Source organism: Anomaloglossus baeobatrachus, chromosome 6 (genome assembly GCF_048569485.1).
Source record: "Anomaloglossus baeobatrachus isolate aAnoBae1 chromosome 6, aAnoBae1.hap1, whole genome shotgun sequence".
Taxonomy (NCBI): Eukaryota; Metazoa; Chordata; class Amphibia; order Anura; family Aromobatidae; genus Anomaloglossus; species Anomaloglossus baeobatrachus.
Window position 1 is genome coordinate 290,814,596 of NC_134358.1, and position 19,533 is coordinate 290,834,128.

The 19,533-nt window shown below is 42.3% G+C and overlaps 1 protein-coding gene across 1 annotated transcript in view; it reads right to left on the reverse strand.

Annotated features, from left to right (window-relative positions):
• Positions 1-19,533, reverse strand: part of MYO10 (myosin X) — a 348,533-nt gene that overhangs the window by 45,308 nt on the left and 283,692 nt on the right. The window contains exons 20-25 of the mRNA XM_075314877.1: positions 15,075-15,199; positions 14,372-14,486; positions 13,452-13,558; positions 9,984-10,289; positions 9,289-9,328; positions 3,626-4,516 (exon numbers count right to left, since the gene is read on the reverse strand). Of these exons, the coding sequence (XP_075170992.1) occupies positions 3,626-4,516; positions 9,289-9,328; positions 9,984-10,289; positions 13,452-13,558; positions 14,372-14,486; positions 15,075-15,199 (1,584 nt within the window). The remainder of the gene's footprint in view (positions 1-3,625; positions 4,517-9,288; positions 9,329-9,983; positions 10,290-13,451; positions 13,559-14,371; positions 14,487-15,074; positions 15,200-19,533) is intronic.

The following is a 19,533-nucleotide window of genomic DNA, read 5'->3' on the forward strand; positions in this document are numbered from 1 at the left end:
GAAGCCTGCTCCCGCAGGAGAGGAGGATCTCCGGATGAATCCCTTTGCCAGGCTTTCCGTGATGTATGTGGACATGGCCCTGGTTTCAGCTGGAGACAACGGATATATCCGTCCTCGAGGTGGTGTTGTTCCTGGGAGCAGGTCGATGGCGCAATCGTAGGGACGGTGTGGCGGAAGTACCTCAGACTCCTTCTTGTCAAAAACGTCCGCGAAGGACCAATAGGCCGAGGGCAGTTCCGGTAGGTTCTCTGGAGCCGGGGGACGTCGGATTGGTTGAAGGGACTTTAGACATCTCTCATGACAGGCAGAGCCCCAACGAGTGATTTCGCCAGTACCCCAGCTGACTGATGGTTCGTGTGTCCGCAACCAAGGAAGTCCCAGCAGGATTTGATGGGACATGTGTGGAAGGACGTAGAGAGCGATGTTCTCGGTGTGCAGAGCACCTATACGCAATTCCACCGGCTTGGTGATCCAGGAGATGGTATCAGAGAGGGGTCTCCCATCCACCGAGGCAATCACTAGGGGCTTATCGAGTGGAGTAACAGGCAGCTGGTACTTGTCCACCGTGGCCTGCTGGATAAAATTGCCTGCTGCTCCGGAGTCGAGGTATGCCTCAGCCGTGAAGCGCGTCTCTCCTGTTGACACTTGTACCGTCCACATAACTGGGTCTGAGAGAGTCCCAGCACCTAGGGTGGCCTCTCCTACCAACCCTAGGCTTTGGAGTTTCCCGGCCTTTCCGGACAGGAGCGTAAGAGATGAGTGCCCTCTCCGCAGTAAAAGCAGAGGCCTTTGGCGAGCCGCTCTGCTCTACGTTGGTCAGACTGTCGTACTCGGTCAACCTGCATGGGCTCGTGGACAGGAATCCCAGCTGTTGATGAGTGAGGCACAGAGGACTTCTGTGGAGGAGGGGAGTGCCGTACTGCACGTCTCTCACGATACAGCTCTTTGGAGCGTTCCTGGAAACGAATGTCCACTCGAGTGGCTAGGGCAATCAGGGCATCTAGGGTGGAGGGCACGTCACGACCCGCCAACTCATCCTTGATGCGACTCGAGAGTCCTTCCCAGAAGGCGGCTGTCAGGGCCTCATTATTCCACCCGAGTTCAGAAGCCAAAGTACGGAAACGGATGGCATATTGGCCCACCGTCAGTGTTCCTTGACGTAGGCGGAGGAGGGATGAAGCAGACGCAGAGGCGCGTCCCGGCTCGTCGAAGGTGCTGCGAAAGGCCTGCAGGAAGTCTTGAAGGTTCTTGGTCATGGGGTCCTCCTTCTCCCACAAGGGGTTCATCCACGCCAGCGCCTCGCCCTCCAGATGAGACATTATAAAGGCGACCTTGGCTTGGTCAGAGGCGAACAGATGTGGCAGCTGCGTGAAATGAAGGGAACACTGGTTTATGAAGCCCCTGCAGGTCTTGGGATCTCCAGCATAACGAGGTGGTGACGCCAAACGGAGACGGGAAGCATCTGAAGAGGCTGCCACTGGTGCGGGAGCCATGGCTTGCCTAGCTGGGGACCTGGGTGCCGCAGGCGTCATTGATGCTTGTAACGTGTACAGGCGGGTGTCCACGGAGGTCATAAATTGCAACATGCGGGTCTGGACTTCATGCTGACGTTGGAGTTCCTCTTGCAAGGCCGCTAGTGCTGCAGCGGGATCCATGGCCTGATCTTACTGTCACGGCCGGGCGGTCGGGCAGACCCAGGAGGTGGATCCACTGGACCGAACTCGAAGATGGTGGTAGGGAGTCCGGCAGCTGAAGCACTGATGGGCAGCAGAACAGTCCGTGCAAGTGAAGGCAGCGGAGGAGTCCCTGGGACCACGGAGTCACAGATGGTAGTCCTGGTGACGTAGCTCAGGTTCGGAAGCCGAGATGATATCAGGCGGGGTCCGGAACCTCAGGAGCGAGATGACGGGTCACCGCAGGGATCCGAGATGGTACGGACTGTCAGATGGCAGACGGACAGTGTGCGGGGTTCAGGATACGGCTGACTGGATGGCGAGGCAGGTACGGCTCTACAAAGAGAGATAGGTGAGTACAGGCACATAAACACCAGGAGACCTGACTCCTAGCTCAGGGAACACGAAGATCAGGCCCCGCCCCCTTGGACAATAACCCCCTTTATACCCAGTACCTGTTCAACCTCATTTCCTGTTAATGGACGCTGGCCCTTTAAGAAAGGGTCAGTGACCGCGCGCGCGCCCTAACGCGCATGCGCGCCGCCCGGGTGCCAGAAGCCAGGGAAGGAGGCTGAGAGGAGGACGCAGGAGAGCCGGCCAGGTCCTGGGAAGCCGTCGGGCGCCGGGATCGGGGACCAGGGGGCCTGGGACGGACGGAATCCGGGGGCTGAGGAGCGGGCAGCGTGGCAGGTGAGCCGGGGAGCGGGGGTGAGGACCCGGGGAGCGTGACAGTATATATAGAAAAGTACCATATATGTTAGATCCATGCTGCCTGGAGGACTAATATAATGTGTAACTTTGTCAGCTCTTGTAAAGTACGCATTCAACAGGCCTCCAGACTGACCAGGATGAAGTGACATTTTGTGTTCTGAGAAACTGATATTGCTGTAACAGCGACTTGTTTCAATTGTAAATGGCTAAGCGGCTAAGCACAAAAGCAATGGAAAAAAAACTATTTTCTTTCCATTTTAGAGTTTCTGTCCATTTGAGGCTAAACTGTTTGTTACACAAAAGGAAAAAGAACCGGTTGAAGGAACGTAGATGTAAGTGTAGAACACTGTTTAGAAACCCATGCCTCAGTCCTTTTAAATGAAGTTATTCCACCGAACAGCAGAAGAAGAAAACCACTTTAAGAATTCAGTAAATATCAATGGAGAATCCAAAATCTAATGATTCATGATTGCATCTGTTCATTAAATGTTAATAATGCATCAGTAAAGGGAGGATTTTATTCTGTTCAGATATTTGTGGCCTTTATAAATGATGTATGATTTGCACCTTTGTGTAGTTAGTCTCTCCTATGGATCTATTTTTATCTGTCTAAATGATATAGATTGGTTGCTTGTTTATGTAAAAATTTCACTTATGGGTCTATACGAAGAGGGCTTATCAGACAATATTCCTCATTGACCCTACCGGACAAATGTGGTGTTATTTAGTATTCACTTGTGATACATGATCACGTTAAGTCTCCGAGAACGAAAGATAAGTAGTGGTCCCCTTTAAATCCCAGGAAAGGGGTCTGCAGTCTCCAATTTAAATGAAGCAATGGTCCCACATTGGCACCACCACTTTATTAATTGTTTATGAGATGGTAGAAGATAGTTTGGCTGTGTACTTGGTCCCCATCAGTCCCTTAGATAATAAATCTTATTGGCTTCACTGATTACTCTCAACGCCATATCCGTTTGACATTTTTTCATATAAAATTTACAAGAGCATACATCTTATAATTTTTCTGAAAAATGGCTGCCCAAGTGCTAAGTGTTTAAAGTCTGACAATTGTTACTGCAATCAAGAATTCTCGCAAACATCTGAATAAAAATCATAGTATATTAATCTAAATATTTTATCATACCAACCTGACTTTCTATAAAACATCTCCCATGTACAGAACTGTGGAGAAAATATTAGTAGTAGACGTAAAGGAACATACTGTAAGTGAAACTTACTGATGACTGAGCTCCTTCGGAGCTAAATCTGTAGGCCGATGAACTGTTGTATGTTCCTATGGAGCACTGATAATCTGGAGACCACTGGCTGCTGTGGGAGTTAGAGAATGTCACACTGCTTCCAGAGGTGATTGCCCCACCTTGGTAATCATCCTGGTCATAGTCATAATCTCCATCAGGAATAATGAGGGTTTCAAGACCCTGAAGGCAATCCGGTTGCTTTTCTGGTACACAGTATGTAGACTCTCCCCCAGGAACTTTTTTTGCAATTTTTGAATCTTGTCCAGGAGGAATTAATATATTGTTTGGCCCAGCTTCAGCTGGTCCTAGAGTATAATTCATGTAAGGGTCTTCTTCTGAAGAGTCATCACTTGTTCTAATACCACTAGTTCTTTGGTCAGAGTGACCATGTTCGCTTGGATTTGGCGAGTCCTTAAATGCATCATCATCAGCTTCAAAGCCCTCATCGACCTCCTCTTCAGGATAAGGTTGGCTAAAGTTAAAAGTGGGTTTTTCGGAGCTGGCAATACATTTGATATCCTCTGGAAATACGTCACTTACAGATAAGGACATTTCAATATTCTTAACACATTCATCAATCTCATCAAAGTTCAAGGACTCCAGAAACTCCTGGGCTGCTTTGCAGGCCTCTTCTTCTAGGCGTTTTAGCTCATCGTCGCGGAGTTGTTGCAGCCGCTGTAAAGATGCTTCTGTTAAGGATAATTCTTGTTTTTCCTTAATGCGTTGCAAGTCATCAATTTCTTTCTCTAATCTGAGAATTTCTTCCACTTGTCTGTTTTCCTTTTGTTTTTCTACTTCTCGACTTTTCTTATTCTCCTTTTCGGCTTCCAACATGGCAGCAAGTTCTTTCTGTTTCTTTACTTCTTCAGCCTAAAGTTGAATGGTTGAAAACGTTAGACTCAATATAAAAGCGAATATCAAATATTTATATTTTTGTATTGAATTCAAATCGTTAAGCAATGTTCACACAATGAAACTACAGGGCGAAATTCTGTCCTACCATGATAACTTCTTAACCACAAATGGGAAAAAAATGCACGTTAGCAAAACAAACAGCTTGATTGAAATATGAAACAGACCGCAAGACAGAACATGAGCACAATTGATGGCAAGTAAACAAGGCACAGGTCAACTGATAACAAGATAAGACTAGATCTCACCAGCACAGCAGCTATAGCCAAATGTGACAGAAAGGACAAGGCTTAAAATTTGTGGCTTCTAACAAATTACTTATCATTTATATATTGTAACTATAGTCTGGAATTAGATCAATTATATCATAAATCATATAAAATGAGAACATATGAAAATATATTTGCTTCTCTCATATCAACTGAACTGGGACACACAGGTTTGGTCTTGATACATTTAGACAAGGATGGTGAAGGTTGAACTATTCTTTTGCATAAGCATAAATATAAAAAAAAAAAAAAAAAACTTGTAGGGTTGACTTATCTTCAGGTATACGCTGCGGCCCTCCATCAGCGGAGGACCCAAAGTGAAACCTACATAACTATATAACGCTGTGGGGGTCATAGCGAAAGAGGTGTGCGGAAGCCACACAAAGGGAAAGGGGTTGTCCGGTCTAAATCCACATGTCTGCAGTCTCTCTCTGTGCCACTCTATCACTCTATCTGATTGCAGACTTATGAATCCTCCCATCTCACGCACTGTATGCTGTGAGGATTCGCCATCTTCTAGTCGGATTCGCATCTCATACCTGCAGCTACGTGACCCCATTTCCGGATATCATAGTATCATAGTATCATAGTTTTTAAGGTTGAAGGGAGACTCTAAGTCCATCTAGTTCAACCTGTAGCCTAACATGTTGATCCAGAGGAAGGCAAAAAAACCCCAATGTGGCAAACAAGTTCCAATGGGGAAAAAATTTCCTTCCTGACTCCACATCCGGCAATCAGACTAGTTCCCTGGATCAATACCCTGTCATAAAATCTAATATACATAACTGGTAATATTACATTTTTCAAGAAAGGCGTCCAGGCTCTGCTTAAATGTTAGTAGTGAATCACTCATTACAACATCATGTGGCAGAGAGTTCCATAGTCTCACTGCTCGTACAGTAAAGAATCCTCGTCTGTGATTATGATTAAACCTTCTTTCCTCAAGACGTAGTGGATGCCCCCGTGTTCCAGTCGCAGGCCTTGGTGTAAAAAGATCTTTGGAAAGGTCTCTGTACTGTCCCCTCATATATTTATACATTGTGATTAGATCCCCCCTAAGCCTTCGTTTTTCCAAACTAAATAACCCCAAGTTTAATAACCTGTCTTGGTATTGCAGCCCACCCATTCCTCTAATAATCTTGGTGGCTCTTCTCTGCACCCTCTCTAGTTCAGCTATGTCCTTCTTATATATCGGTGACCAGAATTGTACACAGTATTCTAAGTGTGGTCGCACTAGTGACTTGTACAGAGGTAGAACTATATTTTTTTCATGAACACTTATACCTCTTTTAATACATCCCATTATTTTATTAGCCCTGGCAGCAGCTGCCTGACACTGTCCACTAAAGTGAAGTTTACCATCCACCAATACACCCAAGTCTTTTTCTGTGTCTGTTTTACCCAGTGTTCTACGATTAAGTACATAATCATAAATGTTATTTCCTCTACCCAAGTGCATGACCTTACATTTATCTACATTAAACTTCAATTGCCACTTCTCAGCCCAATCCTCCAATTTACATAAATCTCCCTGTAATATAAAATTATCCTCCTCTGTATTGATTACCCTGCAGAGTTTAGTATCATCTGCAAATATTGAAATTCTACTCCGCATGCCCCCAACAAGGTCATTTATAAATATGTTGAAAAGAAGTGGGCCCAATACTGACCCCTGTGGTACCCCACTATGAACTGAGACCCAGTCCGAGTACGTACCATTAATAACCACCCTTTGTTTCCTATCACTTAGCCAGTTTTTAACCCAGTTACACATATTTTCCCCTATCCCCATTATTCTCATTTTATGTACCAACCTTTTGTGTGGCACCGTATCAAAAGCTTTTGAAAAGTCCATATACACAACATCCACTGCATTTCCCTGGTCCAGACTTGAACTTACCTCTTCATAGAAGCTGATCAAATTAGTTTGACAGGATCGATCCCTCATAAACCCATGTTGATACTCTGTCATAAGGTTATTTTTCTTGAGATACTCCAATATAGCATCTCTCAAGAAACCCTCAAGGATTTTACCAACCGTAGAGGTTAAACTTACCGGCCTATAATTTCCCGGCTCAGTTTTTGTCCCCTTTTTGAATATTGGCACCACATTTGCTATGCGCCAGTCCTGCGGTACCGACCCTGTTATTAAGGAATCTGAGAAGATTAAAAATAATGGTCTATCTATCACAGAACTCAATTCCTGTAGTACTCTGGGGTGTATGCCATCCGGGCCCGGAGATTTGTCAACCTTAGTGATTTCGAGGATATGACCCGGGCAAATCCTCACAGCAGACAGTGTGTCTGATTCATACTACCCATGGTTAGGGAAACAAGAACTTCCTGTCTGGCTTTAAGTATATAAAGATTAAAGTGCAGCTGACATCTGAGATTTGCCATAGCCAGGTCCTGCACATCCGCCCCTATTGATGTGAATAGGGGGCACATATACACTACCCAGCCATGACCACTATACAGTTGACAGGGCTGTGCAGCTCCACAACCAAGTAGTACTGGCTGGGTGCGGCACAGGGAAAGCTGATTGGTAGGGTGCTGGGTATCGCACCTTCACCGATTAAACATTGATGACCTATCCTAATGATAGATCATCATTCTTAAAGTCCCAGGCAACCCTTTTAAGCTAACGCCATGCTCCTACAAGCAATTACATGATGATTACAATGATGTTTGTAGTTAAACTATGTGTGTAGTTGTTATACTTAGTGGGGCAGTCTGATATACTGTAGAGCCCATTACCTGTGACTGATCACTCCAGTCTGGTGACATCAGCACCAACGTCTTTGCTATCCAGCGCACACTTGCATGATCCAGGCTGAGAATGCTCCTATCATTTACAGAGAGTTTGGTTAGGCTAAGGTGTACACACCTTAGGTCTTCTGCGCATGAAGGAGCTGTATCAGCCTGTATTATGCTGGACTTCAGACATGTCGGTGCTGATGTGACTGGAGCAACCAATCAGAGGGAAGCCATGACTCAGTGACTCGGCCAGGATACCGTACTGCACCGGTAACTTGGGGTAACAGTTTTCCACTGATGGAGGCACGTTTTTACTTTATAACGATAGAAAAACTACTACACACATAGCTTAGTTACAAACACCATTGTAATTATCATGTAGCCGCAGCATGGAGTTATGTTAATAGGTTATTTTCTAATGTTGGCTGCCCATTAAGTTTCCAGATCTCCATATCTTGCAGCCACTGAATGGGAAGCTTTATTCTTTGCTTCCAGGGATTCTTAAGTTAGTTTGTTCTGATCATGCGATGTTCTTGTAACAGGGAGCTCTGATAGCTGTAATATAGCTGCAAATCATTCAAGCACCGTCATCGCATGGTTATAATGTGTTTTTGTATCCACTAGAAATAACATTTTTATTCAAAAACTGGAAACAGCTCTTGAAAATTGTAGAGATTCCATGTACAAATTATTTCTAAGGATTTAATATATTGTTATTAAACTATTACTTTATGCAATGAATACAAAAACTCTCTCCTTCCTTAGATAGCGCTATGATAAAGCCATATAGCACAATTTCACTATCAGCCAAATACAGTCAACATCATTCAATAAAGTAAAAAATAACTATAATGGTAGAAGGACACAATGGGCGATCTACCAATATATATTGCGTCTTATGTCTGTCTGTGTAACACAAATATTAGCTTAGAGGCTTGGTTGCTATGCATTTTCTCCTGTTGCTTAGGAATGTATCACATATCGTCTTAAAGGTCAAGCCAAGATTACTTTCGGCTGAGTGTCAATTTTGGCTACAGTGTTTATGGGATGATAATAAATCAGATGTCCCGTAGATCTCTGCAGTGAGCAGATGCATGTCAGTGTCCATCAATGTAAACCACAAAAATGAATGAACAGGACACTAGCAATACTAAAAGCTTGAGCTCTGATCAGAGATTATACACAAGTAGGAGATTTGTATTAGCTGGGATACTGCAATTGGTCTCTATAAGCTCTTGTATAATGACTAATATATATAATAAACTATAATCTAATTTACATTTTATGTTGTTTGATATGATTACTTTATATTATTATTGCTTATTATTTCTTTTTCTCACTTATATACTGTAGTGCTATTATATTCCAACACATTATTATCATTATTATTATTATTATTATTTCTTTTTAGAGCACCATTGACTCCATGGTGCAGTACATGTAGACGAGGTTTACAAACAAAATTACAAATATAAATGACAATGAACAAACTAACAATGAGAGACTTTTACAGAAAGGAGAGGGCCCTGCCCTTGTGGTCCGGTCACAGTCTACAGTGCTTTACATAGTCATAGTTGTCCCTATTGGGGCTCACAATCTCAGCTCCCTAGTAGTTTGTTCTTGGCGTATTACTAATACCTCTCAGGAACATGACATCCTATAGGTTCAGGAAAGCAGACCTTTGTTTATCAGTTAATTGCTTACCTGCTTAGCCAGTAGTTCTGCCTCTCGTCTTTGTCTTTCTCTGTAAAAGGATACTCAAGATTAGTAGATGCATTTTTCAGTGTTACACCCGATGCATACACAATGATCTTTCATTGATTTTACAACCCAGCTTATGCAAAGAAGGATCTTCTTGCCGCCACAGACAGATTAAAATACAGTATGAAAGCATGTATGAAATGACTTCAGATCAGTTATTAAATTGTTGGCATCCACTATATACACAGTTGCTGATTTCCAATATGAGCAACTATAATAATGCAATATAATTTACTATATGCAATGACTGTAATAATCACTCACCAACCTCACAGAACAATGAATCACACATTCACCAATATATCGGCTACCTTATTGACATTATATATATGTGTGTGTGTCTGTGTGCGCGTTTTTATATATATATATATATATATATATATATTTGTAAAACCTATCTATTATTAATATGCAGTATACATATACACACACGCACACACGCATATATACACACACATACATATATATACATATATATACACACACACACACACATATATATATATATAGATCAAGCAGTGTATAAGATTGAGTGCTGTAGTGTGTCATTAGACATAGCTCTCATTAAACAATGACTGCAGACACATACCATATAATGTAAATCCCTTTATTTTTCCCACTTATTCTATATCCCATACCTTTCTTCTGCTTCTTTTCTTAGTCTTTCTTCCTCTTCTTTCTTCTTCCTTTCTGCCTCCTTCCTCAGCCTTTCTTCCTCCTCTATCCGCCTCCTCTCTTCTTCCTCTCTTCTTTTCTTCTCTTCTTCTTCTTTCCGTTTCTGTTCCCGGAGCTGTCTGAATGTACGGCGGGCTATTTGCCCACGCAGCTGCTTCTGGAAGGTCACAGCTGCTTTTCTAAGACGTAGAAACTTTGTCCTCCACAGGAAAGCCCGGTAGTTCTTCTGGATAATAACAATGCAGTGAAGCACCTTTCTGTACTGCTTTCTATAGGGAGAAAGGAGAGAAGCGTGTTGCACAAATCGATAAGAAATAATCCATCCTATTTATGCATCTCGTTTGCTGCAAGTGTCAAGGTGTCACAGCCGCTATATAAATTACACCCACAGTGGGGAGCATGCTGCTCCTCGAAGAGTCTGAATCCAGGCTAAGCTGATGTTAAACACAGCCCTATCTTTAGTTCTCCTGGCATGATTAGTGTTTTGGAAGAGGCAGAGTGAGCTCTGATATATGCCATGCTTACAGAAAAAGTAATTACACCCAGCAGGATGCCTTTTCGGGGTGACATATTGGCCTATATGTACCGCCAGGACTCATATGCACATGAAAAGGGCTTACCTCATTATGCAAACAGCTATTGAACCGGCTACTATTGACTTTGAGAAGACACAAAAGTAAACAGATGCCTGCCATTGGTCTGGATTTAATACATAATGTATGACACTTTGTTAGCCAGTAATATTAGCAGTATCAGGGCGCTATTTCTAATACTATTATTGCTCATGATTTGCAAATAGAAAGATAAAAAGATTTATGAGAGTGACTATTTAGACATAATCCTCTTAGGATAACTCTGATATTGTTCTGGAAAGGATAATCTGATTTAACTTGATATTAACACCAAATACACAAGTAATTACTCACAGTAACGGTAATCAGAGGAGATATGGACATAACTAACCATTCTCTTATTTAATTACATTATATAAATACTGTATCATTTATTAACAAATGTACGGCATTTAAGAGATTTCTCCCGACCCATGAAAATGATGGGATATTTAATACTAATCTTGCGTTGACAGTTTATGGGGTTCCTTGCTAATTTCAGATGTCATCAAAAGAGAGTAAAGTTACCTCGAGTTAATCTGTTGAATCTTAAGTATAATATATATTTTTTTAACAAATTGGACCAAAATGTATTTATTTTTATATGTCAGAAACAAACAGTACTTTATGATGAATTTGGTGAGGCTTTACATAAGTTTGCAGGTAAATTTGTATTGTAGTTTTACTTTTGACTACAGAGAAATCTGAATTATTGTCATCTAGAAGTTAAGGTGGCCAGACCCAATTGTATAAAGCTGACCAAAACAGATAGTTTCAACAAAAATAATCATTCATGGGATCAAACTTATCAATGAACAGTTGCTTTAGATGATAAATGAAAGGCAAGCATTGTCTAGAAACAAGTAAGCAGTGTTAAACTTTGCATGGAACTTTTGTCCAATGTCACTGGTCCAGGATCTTTTTTAAAAGCTACCAGAATGGCCCCCAAAAGATTGTCTGTCTTTCACCCAGAGTTATAACACATGTACGGCCAGTCTGATATACTATGACACAGAATAAGTACTAAAATATGAATGTATGTCTGTGCCATTGAGAAATTAATTCATCGAACAATGATACGTTTAAAGAGGACCAACCACTAGAATTTTCATATATAAACTAAAGTCAGTGCTATACTGGCGCTAGCATGTTGATTCTATACATACCTTTAGTTGTGAGATCGGATGTATACTTTCTGAAATACAGACAAGTAAAGTTTGTGACATGGACTGTTATTTGATGAGAGGCGCAATGGAATATCTAATAGGTGGATCGGGTTTTGATAGTTCTTCCCGCCCCTGTCTGCCTGCCTGTTCTTCCTCCTCCTATCTCTGTTATTACAGGGGTGGAAGGAGGTAGGAAGGACAGGCAGGTAGACAGGGGCGGGAAGAACTAGCAAAACCCAAGTCACCTATTAGATATTCCATTGCTGCTCCCATCAAATAACAGTGCATTTCACAAACTTTACTTGCCTATATTTCAGAAAGTATACATCCAATCTCTGAAGAAATGGTATGTATAGAATCGGCATGATAGTACCAGTATAACACTGGCTTTAGTTTATATATGAAAATCCTGGTGCTTGGTCCACTTTAAGGGGTACTTTGCACGCTGCGACATCGCTAGCCGATGCTACCGATACCGAGCGCGATAGTACCCACCCCCATCGCACATGCGATATCTTGTGATAGCTGCCGTAGCGAGCATTATCACTACGGCAGCTTCACACGCACTTACCTGCCCTGCGACGTCGCTCTGGCCGGTGATCCGCCTCCTTTCTAAGGGGGCTGGTCATGCGGCGTCACAGCGACGTCACACGGCAGGCGGCCAATAGAAGAAGAGGGGCGGAGATGAGCGGGACGTAAACATCCCGCCCACCTCCTTCCTTCCGCATAGCCAGTGGAGGCAGGTAAGGAGATGTTCCTCGCTTCTGCGGCTTCACACACAGCGATGTGTGCTGCCGCAGGAACGAGGAACAACATCGTACACAGATCACCGATTTTCGACGCTTTTGTGATAGTTTATCGGCGCATCTAGGCTTTACACATTGCGACGTCGTTACCAGCACCGGATGTGTATCACTTTCGATTTGACACCGACGATATCGCAGTAGCGATGTCACAACAAGCAAAGTACCCCTTAAGGTTGTCCACCTATCAACCAATTTCTATCTAAAGTGTGTGCCAGCTTACTATGTGGCCTATTACTATGTGTAAATTATCATTGAACCCATTCACAATTGTAAGGGCTTTAACTTACACCAAGTAGAACATTCCTTTCAGGCTGCGACATACTGCTCTTGGTTCCTGAGGTTCAGCTTGACTTCATTGATTAAATTGCCTCCTATTGTTTCTTTTTTTAAATCTATAAATCACATCTCCTCTTACAGTAACACTTGGTCTTTATCTATTCTGTCTACACCTTGTTTTCCCCCTGTATATAGCCAACATCTAGATCTATAATTTCATAAATATCCTATTGGCAGCATGATGGCTGGCATTATGGCGTCACAGCACTCCTCGGCTCAAATCACACCAAGGACAACATCGGCAAAGAGTTTGCATGTTCTCCTTATGTTTGAGTGGGTTTCCTCCCTCACTCCATATGCATGCTGAGTTGAACCTAGGAGTCCCAATAAAAACATTGCTGACAATGTCTGTACAACGCTGAGGAATACAGCGGCCCTATGTAAGTAAGCAATAACAATTTATCCAATCAATATTCACTTCATTATTTCATATACAGTAATTCAATGAACACGATCCAGGTAAAGTCATACAGGACCAATTTTATACCTTTAAGAGGACATCTTATGCCTACCTTGCCACAAAGCCCATGATGTGTGATTGTATTATCAAGGCTGCCTTGAAAACCTCTACTTCACGCTGCTTTTCCAATTTTTGCTCCAAAGACTCGCGCAAAAAAACCTGGACATGCACAAAATATACAAACATTTGTTTCTCAGCAGCCTAGATGCATTTTTCTCTTCTGCACACTCAAAGTTTGGTGTAGTATCAAAAATTAGTATATTGATTACTTGGACCGATTTAGTATTCTTTTCATACTTCCTGAAATGTAAGTAATGGTGCTTGCTGTCATACTTACCAATGTTTACAACTCCAAGTTCAAGACATTTAAACCCGACTCAGGATTGTCCCCACATTTTGGGCATAAGTTTGTTAATTTCCACCTCCTTTGTGGTCTAATTTGCATAATTGTCTTGTTGATTGTCTTGCATAATTGTCGTGCATTCATTAGAATTGCTCTCATATAATAGTGCACGGAGGTAATGCTATAGGGAACAATTCTTACTTATGGATATATCATGCAAAATGTGAACATCTAAGGCCATACTAAATCTGAAAGGGTGATATGCCTGCGATCAATACGTGGTATGTACACATGAATCAGAAGTGACACTTGTCTATACTATTCAGGATGAGATGTGATCTGCTTTTCCTGTGTTCTCTATGTCACCCTGCTATATAAACAAGAATATTGCCTTGGGCAAACACCTGCACTATCAGAAAGTGCTCCTTTATACTCTGATGTGATGTACGGTTAGACTAGTTTAGTAGGATTTCTGGCTCACAGTGAGCAGAGATATTATACTGAATCCTAAAGTGTTAACAAAGTAGCAGCCTATGATTTATTGAACCATCCATACCCCACAGCAATAAATTACTGTCACGCTGATGGCTTGCTACCGTTTCTTATAAATACAAAGGGGAGCCTATTACCTTGGTCTTCCCAAGCTGCCATTCAGTATCTGTCGTGTCATGAAGATGGAGTAACGTCTCACACTTGCCTTTCAAATCATCAGGAAGGCTCAGATTTTTCATTAGAACTTTATACCTTGAAGAAAATTGGCAATCAATAACTAATCGGGATAAGAAGATTAATTTCCATTTACAGCAATGGAGTCGGAAGATGTACATATCCATATAGGTTGCAATTGAGTATACATGAAGAGACTACCCACATGAAGAATTGTCACCTTGTCTCATTTCTAGGCAGGGGGCAAACAAAAAATTATGCCAGAAATAAGGAGGCCATTGAACTCTATAGCCAGCAGCTGTCAAGTGTATAGCTAACATATATGCACTTTTCGCCCACTCAGCTTTGTCTTATGGTCAATAGCGCAGCCTCCAGCAACAACTCCCCACCAAGGGAAAAGCAGACCATGCTTGTCTGGTGCAGATTGCATGTCAGACATCTGTTGATATTGAGATCAATGACTTACTAGAGTTCTTGGCCACATAAGTATCTTAGAATCTGCTAAAAACAAGTGTGTACATGACCTCACACGTTCAAAACATACATGAATGCCAGTAATACTATACTAAATCTTCATGGTATCGGCTACATAAACACCTACAATATTGCCTACACTATACAACACATGAAGTAGGGGTATACATACAAGAAATGCAACATGCTCACCTGAAATAAAAATCATGGAAAGGTCTTCTGACGGGAAAGCCAGCTCTGCGAATTCTGACCGTTTCAAGCATTCCTGAATACCTCAACTGGTTGAGGACCACTGACTGGTCAAACTGGTCTGGCATCTGCAAAAAAAAGTGCAGGTAAAATGGCACATTAATGCAGATAAAGAAAACATAATGATCATTATTGTTCGATATTAAAGTATGCCAATTTATTGCAAGAGTAAAATTAAAACATAATTGGGAGACTGAAAAAGGACAGGAGAATTCACCAGCACAAGAGCAATCACATGATTAGACAAAACTTAAAAAAAGTTAAAAAAGGAAAAAGACCTGATTTTCACTATTCTGTCAAATAAGTAATATTTATTCACAAATGGTAATGCTATAGATCTTATATTTTGCTGACATAGGTTTCTTAAAAATTAATTCATTTTAACGATATAAACAATGAAACAAAAAAGAGAAAAAGAAAGATGGAAGGAAGGAAGGAAGGAAGGAAGGAAGGAAGGAAGGAAGGAAGGAAGGAAGGAAGGAAGGAAGGAAGGAAGGAAGGAAGGAAGGAAGGAAGGGAAGGAGAAATTAAAAACACAAAAAGAAAGATTGAAAGACAGAAAGAAAGAAAAAATGAAGTCAAATAAGAAAATAGGGTAGAAAAAGAAAGAAGGAAACAAAAAGAAAGAAGGAAAGAAATAAAGACTATAATAACTGTGTTTCATTGAGAATTCAGAATTTTTAACTTTTCATTGACACGATTCAAAAATGGAACAAGATACACAGATAATAATAATCTTTGATATACGTAAATAAAATCTCCTGTAAATATTATTTTCTTAGCCCAGATGTAGACGTCACCCAATAAATAAATAATTCCATGAATATGTATACACAATGTGTCATGTTTTCCAGAATATCACAATACATGGAGAGTTTCCAGCTCACACCGATCAGATGCAATGACTGAGCCCCACATCACCTTACCTACCGCCTTCCCAGTATTGCAGGACTTGTATGTACAAATCCAACCAACACATTACTTTCTCCTGAATACTAAGGAGCTGGCAGCATCTGGTGTTGAGTTTGTCCCCTGACTTACATTTACATGAAGAACAAGCTGTAGAATGACCTTAGCCAGTGAAATGAAGAGGCTGGGATATAATGAACACTACTGCCATGCTTTACATGCGCTCTGTATCCATAGTAACATTTCCCCGTCTGAGGAGGGGCATTGTAGAAAATGTGATCATCTCTTAAGGGGCCTCTGACCTGGAGAAGTCAGTGGGCACTGAATGAGTGCCATCAAGCCTTGTCCCACTGTATTTTGAGCATACTTCTTAAGCGTAGAAGACGTCTATATAGTTTAATACATGCTGCCACTCTGCAAAACAAGTTCTACTTCCTCGTCCATCAATTATAAAGCAAAGCATTCATCTGTTATCTTTGATTGACATTATTTCTTGTATGTATCATAAATCAGTGTCTGTATTTGTCCTATCATTTACTCCTCCGCTATGCCATAAATGTGACAATAAGTATGCCTGCATGAGAAAGAGTACAAAATGTACCAAACCTTGACCCCTGACACACTGTAACAGCTCTACACATACTGCATACCTGTCCTAACCAGGCAGCTTGCCTAAAACAGTGTACATACAAATGTGGTATACACAATAATGAGGTTGTTAGAAGTGACTAGAGTCTATGCGGAACATATTTGATTTTACTTGTATAGCGCCATCACATTCCACATACATTTTCATCACTCTATCCACAATCTAAAATTCCCTACCAGTATGTGTTTTGGAGTGTAAGAGCAAACCGGAGTACCCAGAGGAAACCCACACAAACAAGACTTGCAGATGTCCTTGGTGGGATTTGAACCCAGGACACAAAGCAACAAGTGCTAACCACTGAGTCCCCAAGCTGCCCTATCCAAGGGACATCCAGGCATTCCCATGTCATTTTTGAAATTTAACCTAATGTCACAGGATATTCCATGACAAATCTATGAAATCAAATTTATTGAGTATTTGCCAATAGAGATGAGAAGGTTGATCTGTGTAAGATCGATTTAAGAAGTGAATTTCCTAAAATTCTCAGATCCAGGCTCATTTGAACATTTTCAGATTTAATTTGCAAGGATCGCATAAAAAAAAAATAAAAATGCTCGGGCACCACTACCACACACTGGTAAAGCAGCAGAGAATGGGCTATCAACACTTTGTGCAAATATATAGCCAGCATTCTCCATAATCCCCTGCAGCTATGATTTCACATGGTCTGTCTGTTTATTGAGCGGATTATCACACCTGGTTAACAGACACTAGTGTCTGCTAGTGGAGCACAGCCATGCGCTGGACTGGCAGTTTGTGAGAAGAGTTGGTTGACATGCCCAGATTCACTGGTTATTGGTTATATTGAAACAACATGTCTGAGAGAATTTGGCGAAGTTGACAAATTCAGATTTCTAAAGATCCACTCATCTCCATTTGGCATCAATAAATGTATCATAGCAGACAATTTTCTATTGAAGGGTGAGTATGAGAAATGGTACATATTACAACTTTCTAGGGAGTACTGGTTCTTTTTGTGGACATTGCCAACTACTTTAGGCAGACTTATAGGCCAGACAGAGTTTCATGGGAAAAGGGTATGCAAATAAGCACACCATCAGGAAGAAGAAAGCTAGGGCTGGCTATCTCAAATGGCTAGCCCTAATGCAACAGCCACTAATCTGTGGCTTGGGACCTACATGTGGCTCACAGGCCCATGTTGTGTGGCTTGCAGCTGCTAGCCTGATACCTCAGCACCAGGTATTGCAAACAACTATGAAGAGAAGATCTCCAGAAGGTGACATTTGTGAAGATGACCTGCAATCTATGTGGATTGGCAGGTCACCTGTAGAAGTACTGTCCAAAGCATGAGAGATACTGGCCATCGATGGCGGCGAAGATACGAACTCCGGCAGTTAAGGCCTCGACGACCAATGTCACAGCGGCTAAGGTGGTCAAGGACACAGCAACCAAGGCTCCAGCTATGGCCCCAGGGGTTACAAAGCTCACAGAAGGAGGATAAGTGGACCATCGCCACTTCCAGCCAAACCCTCCTCATCTTGGCCACCCCTACTAAGGATTCCACCTCCTCTTCCTTCCCCTACTCCTCAGTAGGTATCCCCTTCTCCCCTGAAGGCCAATCTACCTCTGCAGACCGTGGTTGTGGTAGACCTCAACATTTCTCCACCTACTGCAATCTTCACTGTGGAGGAGTTTCCAGTTCTTGTCTCCTTTGGTACAAGCCAGAAGAAGAGAAAGATGGAGGGTAGCCCCTTTGTAGAGGCCTCCAAAAAGAGCATCATGGAGGTTGAAAAAACCCATGTGGAGGACCTCTTTCCAGAACCAGAGGAGATGGAACAGGTGATGGAGTCCCTGGTAGCTGAATCAGAAGGTGAGGTACTAGCAGCGGCCAAGAAATCCTCACAGCTGTTAGAAGAGGGCCTACTGGGGATGTCATCTCTGGCAGGCACCAGAGAAGAGGATCCAGTCGACCGAAGTGGTAACTAAGGTGTATCGCCTGCGTTAACTTCCTCTTTCCTTTAGTGACAACATTAACATATTTTCCATCAATGGTAGGCTCTCAGTTGAGTGATGAGTTTTTCTTGCAGGAATGTTCTCTTCCCTTCTCTTGGTCCTTCAACCAAATTGCCAGAGATTGGTCCTATGATCCATGCTACTGGTCTGGCAGGGTTAACTGCAGGTCTGTGGGGGGTCGTTGTTCTAAACAGGGGAGGTGATTTCACATTGGACTCGGTTTAGGAGCTTGTCTACGGCAGGTTACTGGTTGTAGACAGCACCTGGCTGGAAGAACCCGTCAGGTTTATCAATGTGTATTTTTTTCCTGTGAAGAATGAATGACTGAAGGTCCACCTAGATGATATTAATGGCCGGGGATTTCAAGTGCTTGATCGAGGAGGATGAACGCAGTTCCTGAACGTTTGCCAAGATAGACGTTACATCCAAGCTGCTCACTGAGATGATGACCGAGGACTCTCTTTTGGATGTCGTGAGTTACATCAAACAAAGATCCATGGATTATATATGGAGCCAACCCAAAATCTTGCTGTGTTCCAGGACTTTGTTTTCACCTCTTGGGCACTCAGGGGGAGTGGTCACTCAATGGTTCCCTGCTTCTTCACTGACCACCAAGCCATTTACTTTCAGGGAGTCCTCAGAAATGGTTTTCAAACTGGCCCCAGCTCATAAAAGCTGAATTGTTCTATGTTTGAACGGGGTGAAGTCCTGAAGGAGCCTACTCCACATGGTGGTCCATCAAGGTATGCTTCCAAACTGTTTTTGACTGGTGGAAGTATGTTAAACTTGAGTTTATCTCAGGTCAAGAGTGGACAGTGAGAAGAAGAGGGATTTCAGAGGACTTCATTGCGAGCTGGGTTAACTTCGGGG